The sequence below is a fragment of the Penicillium psychrofluorescens genome (genome assembly GCF_964197705.1).
Source record: "Penicillium psychrofluorescens genome assembly, chromosome: 1".
Lineage (NCBI taxonomy): Eukaryota > Fungi > Ascomycota > Eurotiomycetes > Eurotiales > Aspergillaceae > Penicillium > Penicillium psychrofluorescens.
Genome location: NC_133439.1, coordinates 5,365,113 through 5,385,199, shown reverse-complemented (window position 1 = coordinate 5,385,199; position 20,087 = coordinate 5,365,113). Strand labels below are relative to the sequence as shown.

Genomic DNA, 20,087 nt, shown 5'->3' with positions numbered 1-20,087 from the left:
TGGTCGTGCAGCAATAGTGGACTTGAATGTCAACGATGATGTTGACTTGAAGAGCTGCGTGGCGGCACGGCTGAGAGGATGCCTGGTACGGACGGTGGCTGTTAGCAGTGATTCTCGGATGCGATTCTTTATTGCGGAAAACGCGACCCGACCCGAAGGTGTGGAGTAGCGACGGGTCAGAATGCAATGGCAAAGGGATTATTCTCACATCGTTGTATACACCCGTCCTTTAGGTAAAGACGAAAAGAAGAGTTCGGGGGAAAAGCCAAGCGCTGGAATCGCAACTTCCCGCTAAGGAAAAAGTCCCTGGGGATAAGGCTCACGTGACCCAGCTTATCATAGATGGAACAGAGATCCAGCGAGTTCACCATAGAGCGGAGTAGATTTAATAAAACGTAGTAGGTATGATACAGAGGAACCACAAGAAACAGTAAGCATAGCTTTTTCCACCTTGATGTCCTCCCATGTTTGCAAAACCCAAAAACTCATTGATCTCTCCAATCCGTCTCAAGACCAGGTCATTAAGTAATTTTTCATAAAGAATCCAGAGGAATATCATACTATAATTCACGCATTTCCTTGGTCCTGGCCTGTACTTCCGGGCTGGGATGTCGTGGGCGTGCTAAAACTATTACCACCGCTATCGGGGCTGTTAAATGGCGGTGAAAACATGCTGGGTGGCCGCGCATTCTTGCCCTCCGATGGGATGACGCCCATGGCAGAGGGATAGGGTGTTGCCAGCCGTGTTGAGGCTAGAGGAGTAGGCATGGCTGGTTGGGACATGCCGACGGTCTGTGGTGTTGGCTGCCGTTGTACATCCATCATGTGCCAGAATTGGTTGGTTGTGTCAAGCGTTGGATTTTGGATGTAGGTGTCCCATGCATCCTATAATCAAACAATGTTAGATTTGCTATCTCGACGGATAATTCATGAAAACTCACCCAGTCGAGGTTGGCCTGCATGTCCGGCATCTGGCCGAACATGCTACTGAACGGCGAGAGCGCACCCGAGACTTCGGTGGGATTGCCCACTCCCGCAGTTGGCATGGGCGAACCCGCCATTTTGAACATTGGATCCGGGAAGGAAGCCGGGCCTGAGTTCATCGGGCTCATCCCACTACTCAGCAGGCCAAGCGTCATGGCGGCATTCTGCTTCTCGTCTTGCGGCTCAAATGATATGTTCGGCGCAGCCCCGTTTTCCAGACCCGGGATCGTGTTCAGTTTTCCGAGCATCACGCCCAGCATGTTGGCTGCTTTCCATGCTTCCATGCTTTCGTCTCCCAATTGATCCCAGATTTCTTTCGACTGCTGGATCGCCGCCATCATCTCCTCACGACGCTCTCGGCCCCAGGTGTACGTGTCTCCGGATGGTCGTCCACTTGCTTGAAGCTGGGATCCTTGGTATAAATCAAGACAGACGATGGAGGCTGCAAGCAGGAAATCTGCTGATGTCAAAGACGACACTCGGCTCTGGCCCCTCCGTAGGCGCCCGGTCGGCTCATGTTCTACGGAAAGGATCTTCTGGTAGCTCAAAACATCCATGGCCGAGTCGATACACGTCCGTCGGGAGTAAGTGAAACGGGGATTATCACGCGCCCGAACCAGGTACGGTCGATGCAATACACATTGTGCCTTGTTATACACACTCATGATCTAAAGATTGTCAATATCTAAGCCAGGCCGTCAACAAATTGACGAAAACTTACCATGAACCGTGACGCGATGAGATTGGCCGGATCCAACTGGCACTCTTCCATGGGTCGAATTTGCAGATGCTCAGGAATCAAATCCCTTGCACGACGAAGATCGGCGTCGATTTCCATCACCTTGTCGTAAGAGCTAGATGCAACAGAAGATGTGTGTTCGACAACGCGGCCAAAAGCCTGTGTCAGACGGCCTTTGGCGATCAGATACGAAATTGAGGTCGGCTCATTTGTCGGCCGTGAAGGCGGCAGCTCCTTGCAGGTTTCATCAAAATCGTCATCATAGAGGTTTCGCGGTAGGTCCGTGTCACTGTCGGTGCTGCGAATCATGCTCGGTAGTCCAACCTGAAATGAAAACAGCAGATCCGCAGAGCGGACAAAGGTCCATACCCGTCGTCGCATCTCGCCCTGGAACGGGGTTATGTTAGGGAACATCTTGGAGTCCCGATGATATCCCATCCGCATTGCCAGCCGAGTGATCACACCCGTCAGCACCCAAACGGAAACAGAGGCCTCTCGAGTCTGGGAGAAATCGCCATGCAGGTGGAACACTAGCGATTCGATGAGATAAGGGTAGGGCTTTGTGTAGTCAGCTAGCGTCAAGCACTGTGCCACGGAGTTTCGAAATGAGCTGGCCATGTCCATAGACTTGCCCCGGAACTCGGGAGGCTCGTCGCCTTCCCGACTATAAGACAGCATGGCCAGTCGTATCATGCCAAAGAGCATGCTGATCCAGACAATACAAGTTTGAGACGTGTCTTCCCAGTGCTTGTTGTACTGTGCTTGGAATGTAGGAGCATGAAGAACATGAGTTGCAGGGTCGTAGGTATTGAAGTAGCGGGCAACAAGCATATCACACGTGTACTTGGACGGCAAAGACGACAGAATTTCAGGCCGAGTCATGGGTTTCATGGCACCAAATAGCAGTGTCGACTCTGAAACATCAGTGGGCGGCTGTTGGCCCTTGACCTTCTCTGCCTGCTCCTCATATTGTTTCTTGTGGGATGCGAAGAAATTCCGCACTTCAGAAATCTGCCCCACAGTTAGTACTAGGAGGGCCAATCTTTCCAGTATAACCTACATCATTGAGCACAGAGGCCCAGTGAGCATCACTGATGTAATAGGACTTGTTGGCGTTGTCCACCTTCATGATCCCAAAGGACTTGGTAACCTGCTCTGTATCACTTTCCTCCGGGCCATCATTGCCGTCGTCGTCAATATCAATATCAAAGTCGTTCGAAGGATGAGCCGAGTCCGCGCTGCTGTCCCCTGTGATAGCCGCCAGGGCTGCCGCCGGGCCGGCCGACTGAGAGCCGTTTGTCATCAACGACAACACCAAGCCCTCCAGTCGGTCGATGCGGTTTTGCATATCATCGGGAGTAGTCGACGTCTGCGGAGGGGCGTTCTTCTTGCGCGTATTTGTCTGCGCATAGGTACATGAAGCGGCGTCGCCGCGTTTGACGCAGTTCTCACACGGGTGGGAGCGGTTGCATTTCAACCTGGACCGCCGTTAGTCAGATCCAGAGATCGAATCTCTGAGCCACTTACTTGCGGTGACGGCACGCCCCACACGACAGAGGCACGCGGTTGCGCTTGCGTATCACTCGAAACTCGGGCGACTCCACGCTCGAGGAAGTTGTAGAAGGTGGTGTCGGAGACATCTTTTCGGTTGGGTTGGTGATCAAAGGGAAGAAAACTGGTAATCTGTGTCGATAAAGGCCGCGCTCTTTATGGTCGGGCCCCAGGCGCGGCGAGGGCCGCAGGCTGAAGTGTTCGTGAGCTCGACCCGGACTGCGTTCTCAGCCTGGTTGTGAGCCCACAGACGACTGTCACCGATCGTGGTTAAGAAGATTTTGTCTTCTGCGCCTCTATCCTGACCGGAGAGAGATCCGTAAGATGTCGCGCGAATCCAATGTCGCTGGCCAGGAATTGCGCGGCAGAGGAAGTCGACAGGGAAGACTGCAGTTCGCAGCGGGCAAAGCTCGCAGGACAGCGCCTCGGGATGGACACGGTGATGATTTGTCAAGCTGACACGCGGTGCGCGCAAAGAGAAGCTGGCTAATCGAGGGGTCGAGGGGCTTTAGGTTTAGGTATAGGGGAAGATGGGAATGGAAGGAAGAAGGACTGGGGGCCAAAAATAATAATTCGCCAGGCAGTCAGGCAGGGTCGCTCTGATGTCTGCTGGGGAGCCGGTGAAAGAGAATCACCATTAATATTAGGCTGGAAGGCAGGACGACGGACGAGGATGATGATTAATCCTCCTTCCTCCTATCTCCGTTATCACCTCATGATCTCACCCACTCTCGATCGCTAGACCAATGGGATGCCCGCCAGCCAACTGGATCGCAGGGGTCCATGAGTCATCCCCGCGGATCTCACCGCCTCGTATACCACCTCAGGTGACTGGCCCCGTCCTCTCGGATCTATCCGAAATAAGACGTCAACGCATGGTAAGATATGGTAAATTCCACACTATCTCATCGACCTAGAGACTAGACTTTCTAAGTAGGGTGGAGCCCTTCTAATATTGGCGCCGTTATGCTTCGTCTCCTACCGAAACGATTCGAGGAGCACAGACGCTTCTAAATAGCCGCAAATTTCTACAAACGGTTGAACCATCTAACAGGTTCTTTGTTATGGAACATGCTGGGCTATTGGATACATTAATTCCCTGTACTTTACTATCATAGGCTCCAGCAGTATGACTGTGGCATCCATACAAACTACCGCGTCATCCCTTGACGTGATGGCCTCGTCACCTAGCACTCGCGATCTTACATATGGTATCCATTCGCTGCTAGATATTGAATGGCATCCGCAGAAAATGCGATAAGTGACCTCTCCTGAATTTGTTCCAGTGTCCATATTGCTTCTCCTGCCAATATAGCACCCATTAACCCACATCCAGGCCACATTTTCGTCTTCAGTGACTTCTTCATGGCCCTAGTCCTCCAAGCTGCCAGTTATATACAGCAGTACCTCTGGTCATGGCTGCATGTAGCACCGAGTAAACGGCCGGACGCCTTGAAAATGGGTGTTATCGCGGAGTCGGATCTTGATCCTGAAACAGGTGAGTGCATAGCCTACAGCCACTACCACATATCCTTGCCATCTTATGTCCTGGCTCGGAATGGCAACATTGACAAAAAATTGTGCGATTCGAAATGTGCTAATCATCCCAGTAAGTCCTATACCCAGCAAGCTCCCACCCAGGCCTAACCCTCCACGCCATCGCCGCCCCCGACGCGCCAACAGCAGAGCGTCTGGCCTCACGCTTCCACTTTGCAAAGGCATACGGGTCCCGCACCGCGCTGCTCGATGATCCCACCATTGCCGCTGTGTTCATTTCTGCTCCCATCGGGCTGCGTTTCTCTGTTGTGGAGCTGGCTCTTAGAAATGGGAAACACGTTCTTTGCGAGAGTCCCCTCGCCGCGAATGCGAGTGAGGTGAAAATCTTGGTAGACTTGGCGAAAGAGATGGGGGTTGTGTTGTTAGAGGGTGTAAGTTGCGGTTTTATTCTCCGTCTTTACTGACCGGATTGGAGTAACTGATGTATGAGAGAGAATAGGTCGATTGGCAGTTCCATCCGGCCGCGCATGCATGGCGCAAACTTGTTGATGCGCGCGAATCCGGACGCATTCTTCGCTCTGAGGCTGTGATGACATCGACTCCGAAAATCCCCTTGAAAGATAGTCGATGGAAATTCCATTTAGGAGGTAATTAACGCCCATCTCCATTCTAATCAGATCGTATGTACTCTATACTAATTGGGCATCTCAAAGGCGGCTCAACCTTAGCCCTAATGCCAGCACTAGAATGCACGCGTTTCTCTTTACACGCGACAACGCCCGCAACCGTACTCTCTGTAACGGCGCGACCAGCCCAGAAAGACCCGCGCATCGACGCAGCAGTACACGCACACCTGGTCTTCGAACATGCACACGATCACTCCGTGCACAGCCGGATATACACAGACATGGCGCGACCCTGGGTGGGCGGATTCGTGCCGCGCGTGTGGGAGCTGCCCTCTATCGAGATAGAGACGGAGACGACGGTGCTGTTTTTCTACAACTTCACGCAGCCGCATCTGTATCACTATATCAGCGTCACGGATAAGACGACTGGAGAGACGAGGTATTGTAAGCAGTATGACAGGGGTCCGTTGTGGGGTAGTGTAACCGTTTCCACTGGCGACAAGGGCGGACAGAGCGGGTGGAGTACGTATCGATGGCAGTTGGAGGCGTTTGTGGATGCCGTGTTGGGGAAAACACCTGCTTATTGGATCCCTGCGCAGGAGAGTGTGTGGAATATGGAGTGCGTGGATGCTATCTACAGGGCGGCGGGGTTACCGATGCGCGAGTCAAGTACTGATGGAAAAGAAAAAAACAAGACTGAAGATGAAGGAGTAGATGGAAGCGCTGCTTGAGAATTGGTAAAAAGTAAAAGGTATCAACGTAAAATTATAATAAATTAGATGTGCGTACACATATTATGTTCATATGCATAATTTACATCCGTGAGAGAAGAAGTTCAAAGTCCACCAACCCCTTGCAAAAGAAATAACTCGTTACCAGGATGCGATATCCGTATGGTGCCAGACCTATCATGCCAGGGCAGCGGCAAGCGCGAAGAGCGCACCGCCCATAGCCAGCATGTTGGAGGCACCCAGTGCCGGAGCGGCGTTGGCGTTGGCCGACGTGGTCTTGGCAGGAGGCGCCGGCGTGCCCGAGGGAGCCACGGGAGTCGAAACAAGAGGAGTCGAGGAGACCCGGACAGAGCTAGACGGGACAACAGAGCTGGTCGACCACCGAGGGGTAGACGTGGGCGTCACCGTCGGGGTCCAGGTCGGAGTCGAGGTTGGAGTGGGAGTCGAAGTGGGAGTCGGGGTTGAGGTCGAGGTCGGCGTAGTGCTGCAGGTGACCGGCATCCAGTTCAGATCCTTCGAGTTCAGGGTGGACATGCCGCCTGTGTGGGTTTGACCGTTGGCGATGTCCATGGCGGAGCACAGCGCATAGGTTTGGCCGGCGATGTTGCAGGACACGGAGGCTGACGCAGTCGAGTACGAGTACATCAGCTGCATCGACGTCGGCGCCGACATGGCCGTCATGCCCGAGCTAGGAATGCCACAGTTGGTCACGCCCTCGGCACAGCTGACAAGATAGGTGATCGTATCGCCAGACTATAAAGTCGGAAGTCAGAATTTGATATTATGTCCCAATCACCGATCAGTACGCACCTGGCCAATCTCCTTAGCAGCAATTTTGCTTTCGTATCCGTGGAAGCCGGGCAGAAGCAGGTTCACCGTGTTAGCGGAGACCGCAGCGACACTCGCCAGAAGGGCAAGAGTCGGAAGACGCATGGTGATGTTTGTTTGGCGCGTAAGAAATGATCGAGAAAAAATCCGGTTGGGAAATTGTGTTGGTGGGTATTAAAAGGAAAGGGCCGTACGCTGTACTCTGGTAGGATCAACTACCGATGAACGAGAGACTGGAAAGGACCAAAAGAATGGAATGGTAGCAGCGTCGTGCCCCGGGTACGGATTGGGAGAGAATGAGAGTGAGAGACAACTAGGGCGGTCGCGCCGGGGTAGGGGGGCTAATCCAGCATATAAACGGGAGGGGGCCGCGGACCGTCACATTGGCATTAATTAGCCCAAGCGAAATGAGCTTGGCGTGAGCCCTGGTCAGGATCCGGTTCCTGGCCAACTCGGCCTAGTGATTGGCGCAGGGGCAAGGTGGATGGTCCAGGCACAGGGCCGCGCTGATCATGGAGGAGGGGATGTGCAGTTCGAGTTGGGATTTAGCGCCCACTGGAGGAAAAGGGGCACCAGACTATCCCCGAGCAGGGATAGTCGTGGGTTGATGGGCGATGGGGCTAGCGATGAGGCCCCTTTTGCGCAGATCCTGAGGCTGGATCGACACACAGAACGCGCGCCAGGATCATGATTCTTCTTTTTTTGTCCATGCGGTGGCTTTAGAAATTTAGCTAGTAGTATGTGATATAGTTCGTAAAGGATTGGTGGGGGGCAATTTGTTGCCGTTCGTCTCAGAAACCCCTGTGTTTGTTGTTGTCAGGAACGGGTCAGGGGAAATTAAACGGGACCCGTAGTGAGCCACCCGATCCCGAGTTGGGACTAGTCAGGGCGCCTCGTAATCGTAGTCGTTCAGTGATTGCGGGGCCAGGATTCGTCATCGGAAAATTCATGTCGATATGGTTAACTAGTGATATTTTGTTGACAATATTGACTAGGGATGGGAACGCTAACTCCGGAGTACAAATCATAATAATCTTTCAATTCGCCAAGGGTCAACCAGTTCACCAAAAATGATTCATCACGCCGCATACGATGCCTGTCAGGAGCAGGATCCCGTTGAACCCCGCCATAATGTAGAACGGGGTGCCCGACGACCAGACATCAAACAGTAGCCCGCCCAGTTTGGTGAGCAGCAGGATTCCTGCCCCTCCATACAGCGAATAGACCCCCGCGATGGATCCCTTCAGGTTGGACAGGTGCTCCAATTGCTGCAATTGCTGGTCTACAGAGCCCGAAACCAGAGGCTGGTTCTCGTTGGGCTCTGGAGAACCGTCATCATCTGACCGGGCGAAAATCTTGCGCAACATCTCGTCGTCAATGCTGACACGAAGAATGCCATTGCTGAGCACGGCTAGACTGCAAACAATGGCCCCAATCTGGCTGATCCCGATCAGGGCCATCACCACGAACACGCCTGCATTGCCGTCGGGGCCCTTGTACTGAGGGCTTGGAAGCATCGCAAAGACCAGGTAGCCCACCACACCCACCAGAGCGGCAAAGAGAAGCGGGAAATTGTAGCGTCGGGACCTTTCGGTTAAGAATCCAAACAAAGGTGCTGCGATCAACGCGACCAATTGAGATGCGCCGGTCAGAATCGAAGCGAGGATGTATGCACGCGGACAGAGTCTTTTGATATCTCCCAATCCTGAACCAGGAGCCGGTTCATGTTGCTCGTCACATAAACCTGATGCTCGGAAGTAGTGATTGACGGCCAGAGGAATGAACAGGGAAATGCCCACAGAGGATGCTCGGGCGACAAACCCTCCAATGTAGCCAAGGGCGATACTGCGATTTCGGAATCCCAAGAAAAGCGCAGTCGTCAACTGCTTCCAGTACGGGAGCCGGGTCGGTCCATTCGCAAATTGATCATCTTCTGATGAGGATGGCTGTTGTGATGTCTTCCACAAAACGCTCCAGCCCTTTCCGTCCTCCCCAGGGAGACCTCGAAGACCGATGAAACAGCTGAGACTGATTACAAGGGCCACAAGAGCGACCAAGTAGTAACTGAGCTGAATAGCCTGTGATGGCGAGAGACCCAGTTCCTCGAATCGAGCTGGAAGAGGGAGAAATGCCGCCAGAGACACGAGAGCACCACAGCCGGCAAACATGCCGACAAACCCAGACAACCGGGCAGATGGAGACGACGGGGAGGCATTGGAGTCACTTTGTTCGGGATTGGTCTGGTTTGGCGCAACGGTTAAATCAGAAGACATCGAAGCTCTATACGCTTCAGATCTGAGCGATTTTCCAGTGACTGCAGGCAGGACTGCGGTCACCATCGTTGACACCGCAGAGCCTCCGACACTAAAGAGTAATCTTCCCAGCAGAAGCTGCGGATAAACATTCGTGGCCTGCACAAAGAGAACCAGCGAGAGTGCTATAATAAAATAACCAGCCGTGCAGACCTATGCATCTATCATCAGCCAATGTGGGTTTTGTTGATCGAATTGGGAAGCTTACATGACGAACACCGATACGATCGGAGAGAACGCCCCAAAGCGGACAGGCGACCAGCGCAAGCAATTCATCCGCGAACCCTAGCGTGCCCACTGCGTCTCCCTCGCCATCATGGATGCCAATTAGATCAGTCACCACGAAGGAGACGGATGAGTTGACGAATACGAGGAAAGCGATGGAGAACGGGCAGACGGCTAGCAGGTAGGTTATCGTCTGGGTCCGCGAGGCCGTGAACATTGCCGGAGTGGACGCCATCATCTTATATCGACCATTGCGCTGTAGTGCTGATTGCCTAGAGCTCCAAGTAACTGAAGATCAAGGCGGGTTGTACGAGGGATGGTGGGACACGGATGGATCGGGCAGGGTCACATGACCTCAAACTATAAACTCCTCACGGATCAAGGCTGAGGCATGCTCTGGTTACCACTAGTGATGTCGAGCGGTGTTAGTGCTCCGGCTCAATCCATAACGTACGCCAATATTCCAGCGTGTTTCGAAGAGGGGCTGAGTAGGAAAGTGACGCTCCAATTAGCTGTGCTCCGAGTAGACAACGCTTGAGATTACGATTTGTAGCAGCACTAATCTACTCAAGTCAAATATGCCAGCAATCATAACATTCCGTTCATCGTTGTCAATGACGGCCAGGCGATCAGATCGCTTTGTAGGATCAAAACTGGCATCGAGATTTGGCTCGACCAGTTGTATTATGTTGCAGTCGCAGACATGAGCATTCTCAAGGCAAATCACAGATTTCCCTCTGGAGGTCCTCTCCAACCAGAACGTCTTAACCAGTCTTCGAAGGAACTAGCTCGTAGGTGGAGATCTTCCCAAGAAGAGTCTTCGGCAGGAGCAAGAGCTCCATAGCAAATCCTGTCCTCTGGCGCTATCGAGATCCATTCCATCATTTGGCGAATATCCTCTTTGAACCCATTTCCTACCGGTTTAGAAGCCAAATCCGCCCACTCATCCATCGAAATTGGGGAATAAATTGCTGGCTGGCCAGTGACCCGTGTAAAGGTGGATGCAAATTCGTCCATCCGTAATTTCGGACTGCAGACGACATAATTTTTGTTCCTTGTTTTCTCAATGCCTAAACCAAATACCTCTGCGAGAGATTTTATCAGTTTTGTACTTCTCATGAATCACGTGTCACTTCTCTCTAGTCTCCTATTGCAAGGAGATGGACATCACACCAGGTCTTCCTTGGCGGAAATGACTACAAAGAATCGATATCACAACTTACCTGCGGCGAAAACACCCATATCGTAAACAGGATCAACCCATTCTACTAATTTTGTCGGCGGAATCGGGGTACAAAAACGAACGACCCCATTTGCTGCAACAGTAAGAATGATTCTCCATGGGGAAATCGCTTCAAAACTGACCTTCTCTGCGGCAATACTGTGGACGATCCAGATTGGTGAAGAAGAGACCTTTAAGAATGATTGGTTGCAAGTTCACACGGACGCTCGGGGTCAGAAGGGAGGCTCACCAGGAAGAAGGCAAGTGACCGCAGACAGCTCTTGCTTTGCCAACTGCTCAATGATAAACTTATGATCCATGTGGAAAAGCTTGTCAAAGCGACTTGAAGTCGCTCGTTTCATGTCTGGCAAGCTACTTAGAACAAAGTGCTGAATGCGACAGGTCCTCGCGGCAGAGATAATGTTCTTCCCGCTTTCCAGCTCCTGCTTCAAGTCATCCTCGTTTTCAATTGTTCTTGAATTGGTTTCGCTCGTCACCGCAAACACGCCATAAGCCCCGTAAAAAGCGACCTGAAGGCTTTCCACATCAAAGATGTCTCCGGTAAAGAGGCTCAGACGGTGGTCGGGGGTTTGAAAATCATTCAAAAGACGTTGAGCGGAGACGGAGTTGATATCCCTGGTGACAGCGCGAACGTTCCACCGTTCCCGCGCACGATCACTTAAAAGTGAACTCACTACGCCTTTTCCTTGGTGTCCTGTAGACCCGAGTACAACGATAATCCGGTTCTGCACATTGGATGTCATTTCAATTCGATAGGAAAGTAGATAATATCAGGGGCTTGATAGTTTTTGAATAGGAAATAAATTAATGAGCAGAAAATGCTGCTCCAAGGAAACTCATATAATGTTTTCTTTCCCACCTCTTGGCCAGTCCCAATCACTACGGTAGGAATGAACAGATTTGTCGAGCGGATTCATTATTAATGCAAGGCTGGTAAAGGTGGCCGACATGTTGAGCGGAAAGCCATCTCTCCGTGTCGGAGACTTTTGATCCCAAGCTCCCACTTCCGGACTGACGTCATTTATGTAATCGTGTCCGGGGAAATTTAACGGAAATTCCACAGATCGATTGATATTTAATAATGAAAGAGAATAATTTATGAGGACCAAACACACACGAGTGATGTGGTCAGAACCAGGGGCTGGTGGAGAGCCACCAAAGATAATGATACATGTACAGGATTGCCGGCTTGAGAGCATTCGATCAAGATTCTCCGACACCAATCATCTTGAAGTCTTCAATCCACTCGCTATTTAATACCAATGAACTATGATTCTATATTGATTAACATCTCCAGAAGTACGTACGACTATACCAAGGTCAGGTACTTCCGCCCGAGTACTGTACACTGCCGGGCACGTGCTCCCGGCTGACATAAGATGCGGAGTGAAAGCTGTCCAGATCGTCATTCATTGCCTGAACGGCTCCGCGTTGTTTGCCCTGTCGAGGCTCTTTCTTTTTCTCATGATTCTCGACCAGAAGTAGTCAACAGTCATGAGGATAGCTGCGTACGCCGGGGTGAGTGACACGATTGGAAACGCGAAGCATCCGCGCTGACACTCGTTTGCAGGCTTCGGTGGCCCTGGCCACGGGTGTGTTTTTGAAGGCCATCCATCAGAGAGCCAACTTCTACGCGGCCTGCGTATACCTCTCTCAAAGCAGCGCGAATCTCATGGTGAGTTGAGCTGACCCTCAGTGACTTAACGCGTTCTCATCTCAAACACCTAGATCCTGACCAACCTGTGTCTTCTCGCCTCCGGATTCCTCCTCTTCTGGCTCCAGCGGCTGCTCTATGGCCCTCTGAGAGCTATCGAGACCGAACAACTCTACGAGCGGGCATGGTTCGCCATCACGGAGACATGTCTGGCGATGACCATCTTCCGGGGAGAGCTAGGCGGCTGGTTTCTGGTGATGTTCATCTCCCTCTTGGTCGGCAAAGTCTGGGGTTGGATTGGAGAAGGCCGCGTGGAGTATCTGGAACAACAACCACCGGCAAATCCGCGCCTGTTTCATACGCGGTTGGCGGCCTCGTTGGTGCTTTCGGTCTTGTTCGACTCGTTCATGCTGAATTACTGCGTCACGACGGTGCTGGATCAAGCGAGACCGGATATGATGGTGATGTTTGGCTTTGAATTTGCCATTCTGACCATCCTGTCCACTTCGACTGCTGCTCGGTATGCGATTGCCTTGGTTGAGATCTATATCACCCGCCAGCAAGTGAAGAACAAGATGGAGGAGCGGCGAGCTGAGATCCGTGAAGCTCGCGCGGAAGCTATCCGACAACACGCCATTTCTGGGGCTAGTGCTCCTCCCACCGACCTGCCAAACGAGAACGACGTCGACGAGATGGAAATTGATGTTCCAGGATGGGAGGAGAAAGGCCGATGGGTTTTCTACCTGGACCTTTTGACTGATTTCTTGAAGCTCTCGGTCTACCTGACATTCTTTGCCATTCTCATCACTTTCTACGGTTTGCCGATTCACATCCTGCGGGATGTTGTCGTCACGATCCGCTCGTTTGGTCGGCGAATCATGGATTTCCTGCGCTATCGCAATGCGACCAGGGACATGGATGAAAGATATCCGAACGCTACAGCGGAAGAGGTCGCTAGAGAAGAAGTGTGCATTATCTGCCGGGAAGAGATGGTTTCGGTGGAACCGGCTGCTGATGTTCCTGAGAACGTTGGTCAGCAACCACCGGCAGCAGGAGCTCAGCAACGCGTGCCTGACCGTCTTCGCCCTAAGAAACTACCATGCGGACATATCCTACACTTTGCATGCCTCCGAAGCTGGCTTGAAAGGCAACAGAACTGCCCCACCTGCCGACGTCCGGTGGTAGTGCCATCAGGCGCCCGAGGTGCTGTTGATATCAATAACGCCCCCGGTAATGGCGGCGGTGGTGCCCAGCCTTTCAACCAAGCTGGGGGACAGCCAGGTGCCCAGGGACAGGAACAACCCCGTGCTCGGGTCTATCAGCTCGGACCCTTCCGGATCGGCTTTGGGGCTGTGCGTGGAGACCTCCTTCAGAACCTCCACCAGCAAATCCACCGAGGCAATGCTCCATTACCACCAGCGGACAATGGGAACCCTCCCGGTGTACGCCAGATCGGCTTTGGCTTTGGCTTTGGACGACGCCCACCAGCGCCAGAGGCCACAGCTCCGGGGACGTCGAACATCACCAGTATCCATCAGCAGTTGGAACGTATCGAACAACAGATCACGGAGGAGATCAACAGCCTCCGTATTGCCACGGAGCGGCTACATCATGTTCGCCATCTCCAAATGGAGCTGAACCAAATCCGGCTTCAGCAAGCTTCTTTGGCGCCCCAACCGACACCTACGATTGCCGTTCCGCCACAGCCAACGCCTTCAACCTCTGTTCCTGCTCCATCATCTGTAACCACTTCTACCACTATCCGCCATCAGTTTGTCTCCAACCCGGCCATGTCAGCCATGGGCTCCGATGATGCCCGTCTTCCAGAAGGACTTACTCTACCACAAGGATGGACTCTTGTTCCTCTTCATCCCAGCGACCAAGGTACGGATCCTGCGCCTACCGTCCCAGAATCTTCGGCGGCCCAGCCGGCTTCAGACAGTGCCACAGCTCCTCAACCTGTTCCTGGCCCCGAGGCCCCTGTTCCTCCCCAAAGCAGCGAAGAACCCGAGGCGTCTACGGTTGACACCGGTGCTAGTATAGCGACAACGGCTCCGGTGGCTGACACCCCGTCCAACTGGCAGTCTACGCCCAATGTCCCATCGACAATCCATCGCGCAGAATCACCTTCGCAAGAATGGACTGACATTCCCTCTGAGCAGCCTCCTGCAGGGCCTTCCTCCGCCGCTCCGCCTTCCTGGGGATCCGGCTCCGGTTCCGACTCCGAGTCCCCTTCCAAGGGCAAGGGACGCGCTGCCACCGTGGAAGAAGCAGCTGACGATGGAGCCTGAATTCAGACTCCCTTGTATTATTTCCCGCCTCTCATTTGGCTTCCCCCACTTTGCATGGCGTTTATGAGCAAAATATCATACCCAAATTCCGTGTCTATAAGTCAGACCGTCTATACCAAATTTTGTTGTCCCGATTGTATACATTTCCCGTAGTGCCGTCTTGGCCAGCTATCGTGGCTTGTGAGGCGCTCAAGCCTCGACCGCGTGGGTGTCGATTCGTGGCCATCTTCACACGGGCCGATCAGGGGGCGATCGTCAGCCGCATTGCACCAATTGGGTCGAGAATACGTGTTGCCCACTTTGGGGGGTTTGCGATTCTACTCACATTCCAGACCGACACCATTTCTCATTCCGCGCCAGGGTTATTATGATTGTGTGTTGTCCGCCAGTCAGTCCACATCAGCACCGGAATTCGAACCCTGTTGTCCCTTCGTCATCATCCGTGCAACTGTAGTGGACTGGGGGGCTCCACCGGTGCCCGGTCTTTTCACTGGCTCGGCCCCCCGCGCAGCCCTAATTTGGTCTCACTGGCCGCCACTCGTCATAGGATTTTCCCTTGACCCTGTCTGACAGTCGGGTCAGCTTGTCTTCTTACCCTCTTTCTGATTTTTCCCTTTGGTTGTATATTCAATTTTTCTTCGAGGGCGCATTTTCTCCTCGCTCGCGCTCTTTCGGATATCCCGGAACCCGACGGTCGCCCCTATTAGCGGGCCCTTGATACCCTCGCTGCGCTTGCAGGCCAATGGTCGGCCCAATGCTGGTTCTTTGAGTCGCAAGTACGTTGCAACGAACTCCTTTCTGGCCGAGACCCCTTCTAGCTGTGTTGGATATTCGGCCTAGCATCTACATGTCCCCTGGGCGATGTGGCGAATGAGATCCTCACCTCTCCCGGTCATTATATCTCTGCCCCGTGCCAAGCTGACAGTCATCTCGTGCGACAGACTTATATCGCCGAAGCTATTCTTATTCGCTATCTAATTACTACGCCGATCTTGACCGATGATTCTCTCACGGCGGGTAGTCCCCCTGCTCGGCCTGTGCTTCTTCGTCGCCTTCTTCTTTACGGCCCGCCAACTCTCGCGACCATGGGGCAAGATGGGGCAGGTCGTCGGCATGGGGGACGTAATTGGCCAGGGTGGTGATTTCAGCCAGGAATCGCGGTTTGGGATGTCGTTGAACGGGACATGGAATATCACGATGGCGCGCCCGAAAGCCAAGGAACAGAAAAACCTCTTCGCGCCGCATCCCCATTTCGAGCCCGGCATCCCCAAGCCGCCGGGCCAGGAGTACACGAAAATCATCGTCGCGCCGCGCACGAGATACGAGGATACCTCCTGGATGGAAGAACAGCTGCCCGAGTATGGCACCGCGGTCTATTGGGTCGACGATCCCACCGCAGTACTGCATGTGCCCAAGAATAAGGGCCACGAGGTCATGGTCTACCTCACCTATATCATCGACAACTACGACAACCTGCCCGATATTGCGGTCTTCGTGCACGCACACCAGTATGCATGGCACAATGACCCCATTTTCCAAGGCGATGCCGTCGAGATGCTGAAGCGACTCAACCCGGCACGCGTGATCCGCGAGGGATATATGAATACCCGCTGCGGGTTTGGGCCCGGCTGTCCGGACTGGATGCATCCTGGCGCCTTGGTCGAAGACGGCAATAAGCAGGAAGAGGTCCTCATGGCCCGCGCGTGGGCCGAGATCTTCCCGGACGACCCGGTTCCCTCGGTGCTGTCGCAGCCGTGCTGTGCCCAGTTCGCCGTGTCCGGCGAACGCATCCGCGCCATTCCCCAATCCCGCTTCATCTTTTATCGGGACTGGCTGCTGCAGACGGATTTCAGCGACTACATCGCCGGCCGCGTGTGGGAGTACATGTGGCAGTATGTGTTCACCGGCAAGCCCGTCCTCTGTGTGGACGAACACATTTGTATGTGCGACGGCTACGGCTACTGTTTCGGTAGCGACGATGGGTTCCGCGCCTACCAAGACCTGGAAAAAGAGGTAGCGGAACTCGGAGACCGGGTGATGAACTTGGAATTCTTAAATAACGATTTGGATATCGCGGAGGAAAACAACGACCTTGATGACTCCATGCCCGTGGAAGCCCCGGAAAAGAAGGAGCCGGGCGTGTACAAACTCCACAGGGAAAAGCAGAAAGAGCTCAACGATATGTGGGATGAAGCTATCGAGCGTGGCAAGAACCCCAAAGACCGTGCCCTGGAGGCCGGGAGGCCGTGGAAGGAGGGCGATGGCTTCTAAGGCCGTGTGAATATTGTGACTATTTTCCATGGATACATATTGGCGTTTTGGATTATGCGCTCGTTGATGCTTTCGTTTTTCTTTCTTCCATCCCCCTCATGTTTTCTCTGCTGTTCGAGGACTGATGTATACTGCGATGTTCGCTGGCATAGCCAAGTACATATATCGTTTCGATGTGACATTAACATTATTGAGCCAATTTATTGACATGGTGCAACTAATTTCTCACCACTCATGTTTGCTCTTCGACTAAATTATTCAAAACGTGTTGGTCTGGCTCCCCATTCCGGGCGGGTGAGGCACTGTGAGGCACTGTGACATTGTTGCCTGAGGCACCATGATCACATGACCGCTGCAAGGTTTGCACTGTCTGCCATTCCTTCAAACCACGCAAACACCGTCACAACCAAACGAGCATCGCGAAAGTTGCTCTTATCGGCAGAATCGCGTTTCTGATTCTCCGCCCTTGTCAGATCAACTCTTCGTCGCGATTTCCACATCTCCTCCCATTCTGGGGTGTAGCGGTGGGAGCATCGCTCGAATTGCTGCACCAAGCCTGCGACGCGACTCATCACCGCGGAGCTTCGCTGAGCTTCTCCACTACTTTATCGCGCTAAAGATCTAAAGATTCCACGACTTTTGGAGATATGGCATCCACGTCCTCCAGCGGCCAAAACCCGCCTACCACGTCGAGTAATGGCCCGACACAATCGACGACCAATTCGTCTCACCTCGATCCCAATGCGCAACTGGCGAACAACGGCTATGCGTCGACTGATAATCAACTCGCTGGTTTAGTGGAGGCGGCCACTGCTGCCGCCGACCAAGACATCTCTAATTCCGAGTGGGCCGCTGCTGCTGCTGTCGCGGCCGCAGCGGGAGCAGCGGGACATCATCAGCTGGATGGGTATGGTGGAGACATGCACCTCGGCGATGATGGGTTTGGCGATCCGAATTTTGGGACGGGCATGGCTGGTGGAAGACATCTGAGAGCGCACAATGAGACCTCCAATACTGGGCTGACGCGGACGGCCACGAAAAAGCGGAAGAGGAATGAAGATGCCCTCGACCCTGCTCTGACAGGCATTGGCGGCTCGCAAAACCAGCACTCGCATTCCTCGCAACAAAATGCACATGGCTACGGCGGAGACAGTCTTGATATTCGCTCTATGTCGACTCCCTCCACCGACGCGCGCGCTGTTGGGGTTCACTCTGCCGCGGCGTTGTTCCGCCAACCTTCTAGCAACAAGAAGTACACGCGCCCGCCTATGTCGAACCTTTTCACCTCACTCGAGCTGTCGCCGGAGAACTTCTTGCACCTTCAAGCTGCTGCGAAGGCATACATGCTGGACGAGCGGCATCCGGACAGACGCGAATGCGTTGGCCAACGGGGCAAGGGAGACACAGAGATGGTGAAGTTGAAGCTGTTGGAGTGTGTCCGCGACTTCCTGGAAGGCGAAGGCAACGGAGAGAAGTTCTTTGGGAGGAATGTTGTCAACGAAAACATGGGTCCTCGAACTTATGTTTGGCCAGACCACCAGGCAAAGATCATTGCTCTGGTCATCCCATTGCTCAGACGCATGGTCACCAACGAACGACAGCGCCAATATGCTATCGAGACTCGGAAGGGAGGTGGCATGGAAGACCGCCGACGCCGCAGAACGGACGAGGGGCTTTCGACCCAGCAGAGCCCCCGCTTCTCTCCTGACCAGCAATTCCATCTGCATGGTCAAACTCATCGCCCGGAAGATCTGGGACATGCCATGCCGCCGCCATCGGACTCGCAGCCGCCCATGGATTCCACCCAGGCCCTCGTGCATCCTGGACTGGCGGATCTTTGGTTGGACGGATACACCACAGACTGGAACGAGATCAGCCGTGCCTACGACCTTTACAACCATGACTTTGAACTCGACAATCTGTGTTCTCTGTCGGGTTTGCAACAGCCGGATTGGCGTGGTGTGGTTGCGGCAGTTGACAGCCACTACCAGACGGTCCACAATGGGGATTATCATTGTTCGCCGCAGTGCGAGAACTACAATGTTGACCGGATCGTGCACGCAAACTCTACATCTGATCTGCCTTGGAGGATTGGTGGAGGGCGTCCTGTCCCCGCACGCGACGAATTGTGAGTATTTGTTTTTCCAGTCTTCTGTCATACAGCTCTAACTCTCTCAACAGTGCCAGTAGCATCACCCGTGACGTCTCCCGAATCATCCGCGAAACCATCGCCGGTCGACAAGGTGGCGCCCCAGTGACATCGGACCAGCAATACAACCACACCCAGCAACCATGCCCCGCCCCAACAAACGAGAACGGACACAACCAAGTCTCCCTCCGGGTAAACGTTCTCCAGCGCGGAAAGCGAATCCTGCCACGCCTGGATCTCCCTGCTTTGCAATGCAGTAATGCCGACGCGGTCAAGCAGCTCATTCTACGCCGCTATCCCGGTCAAATCCCAGGTGCTTCTTTCACGGACGGCTCTGATGCTGCCGCTCAGGATGCGATTGCGGACTGGAAACTGCGCGTCTGGCTCCCTAACGGCCTGACTCCGGTTCAGAGTGAGCGGGATTGGACGATTGCGCTGTTATCTGCTGATACGGTGGATTGGATGGATGGAGAGTTGAAGTTGTTGATCGAGATCGATGGGGAGTTTCAGCAGTAGCCAAACCAGGGCTCTCTGATCCTGTGATTCTCCACGCTCTCCTCACACCTTATGTGTTACTATGTTGGAGTCGGCTTTGCCTTTTGTTTCCTCATACCCTTTACGAATACTACTATTAGAGCTCGCTGAAAATCTTACGAACTTTTGTTAAACCCCAAAAAGGAAAACCAAAAGAGTAGTGTTGCACAGTGGCGCGTCAGGTTAGGACTGATACACCGATGGGAGAGCTAGGGGATTCTAGCTGTCACTAAGCCGAATGCTGCGACCGAATAGAACAATAAAGTAATCGAACGTCTTATTAGAATCGAATAATGAGTTTTAGTTGACAAGGCGGCGAGATAAGGTGTTGTAACATCGAATTCTGAAGTCTACGACAGATTAGCTTGAACCAGTATCTTTTGTCAGGGTCTACGGGCGGCCTAATACGTGATCGTCGATAGAAGTGGCAAAAACACCACTACCAGATACAT

At 53.2% G+C, this 20,087-nt stretch overlaps 6 protein-coding genes across 6 annotated transcripts; 3 read left to right on the top strand and 3 right to left on the bottom strand.

Moving 5' to 3' along the window:
* Positions 1-567: 567 nt before the first annotated feature.
* PFLUO_LOCUS2039 (uncharacterized protein) lies at positions 568-3,363 on the bottom strand (the record flags this gene model as incomplete). The annotated part of the gene is made up of 5 exons (XM_073779139.1): positions 568-885; positions 942-1,652; positions 1,706-2,734; positions 2,784-3,201; positions 3,251-3,363. 5 exons carry the CDS (start codon positions 3,361-3,363, stop codon positions 568-570), a joined length of 2,589 nt encoding a protein of 862 aa, XP_073636123.1.
* A 2,942-nt stretch (positions 3,364-6,305) lies between these two features.
* Positions 6,306-7,061, bottom strand: PFLUO_LOCUS2038 (uncharacterized protein; the record flags this gene model as incomplete). Its single annotated transcript, XM_073779138.1, has 2 exons — positions 6,306-6,881; positions 6,939-7,061. 2 exons carry the CDS (start codon positions 7,059-7,061, stop codon positions 6,306-6,308), a joined length of 699 nt encoding a protein of 232 aa, XP_073636122.1.
* Positions 7,062-8,017: 956 nt separating this feature from the next.
* Positions 8,018-9,229, bottom strand: PFLUO_LOCUS2037 (uncharacterized protein; the record flags this gene model as incomplete). The annotated part of the gene is made up of 1 exon (XM_073779137.1): positions 8,018-9,229. One exon carries the CDS (start codon positions 9,227-9,229, stop codon positions 8,018-8,020), a length of 1,212 nt encoding a protein of 403 aa, XP_073636121.1.
* A 3,001-nt stretch (positions 9,230-12,230) lies between these two features.
* PFLUO_LOCUS2036 (E3 ubiquitin-protein ligase hrd1) lies at positions 12,231-14,681 on the top strand (the record flags this gene model as incomplete). The annotated part of the gene is made up of 3 exons (XM_073779136.1): positions 12,231-12,254; positions 12,307-12,411; positions 12,465-14,681. The coding sequence occupies 3 exons, from the start codon at positions 12,231-12,233 to the stop codon at positions 14,679-14,681; spliced, it is 2,346 nt and encodes a 781-aa protein (XP_073636120.1).
* Positions 14,682-15,680: 999 nt separating this feature from the next.
* On the top strand, positions 15,681-16,952 carry PFLUO_LOCUS2035 (uncharacterized protein; the record flags this gene model as incomplete). The annotated part of the gene is made up of 1 exon (XM_073779135.1): positions 15,681-16,952. The coding sequence occupies one exon, from the start codon at positions 15,681-15,683 to the stop codon at positions 16,950-16,952; it is 1,272 nt and encodes a 423-aa protein (XP_073636119.1).
* A 647-nt stretch (positions 16,953-17,599) lies between these two features.
* PFLUO_LOCUS2034 (uncharacterized protein) lies at positions 17,600-19,617 on the top strand (the record flags this gene model as incomplete). Its single annotated transcript, XM_073779133.1, has 2 exons — positions 17,600-19,080; positions 19,134-19,617. The coding sequence occupies 2 exons, from the start codon at positions 17,600-17,602 to the stop codon at positions 19,615-19,617; spliced, it is 1,965 nt and encodes a 654-aa protein (XP_073636118.1).
* Between the last annotated feature and the right edge of the window lie 470 nt (positions 19,618-20,087).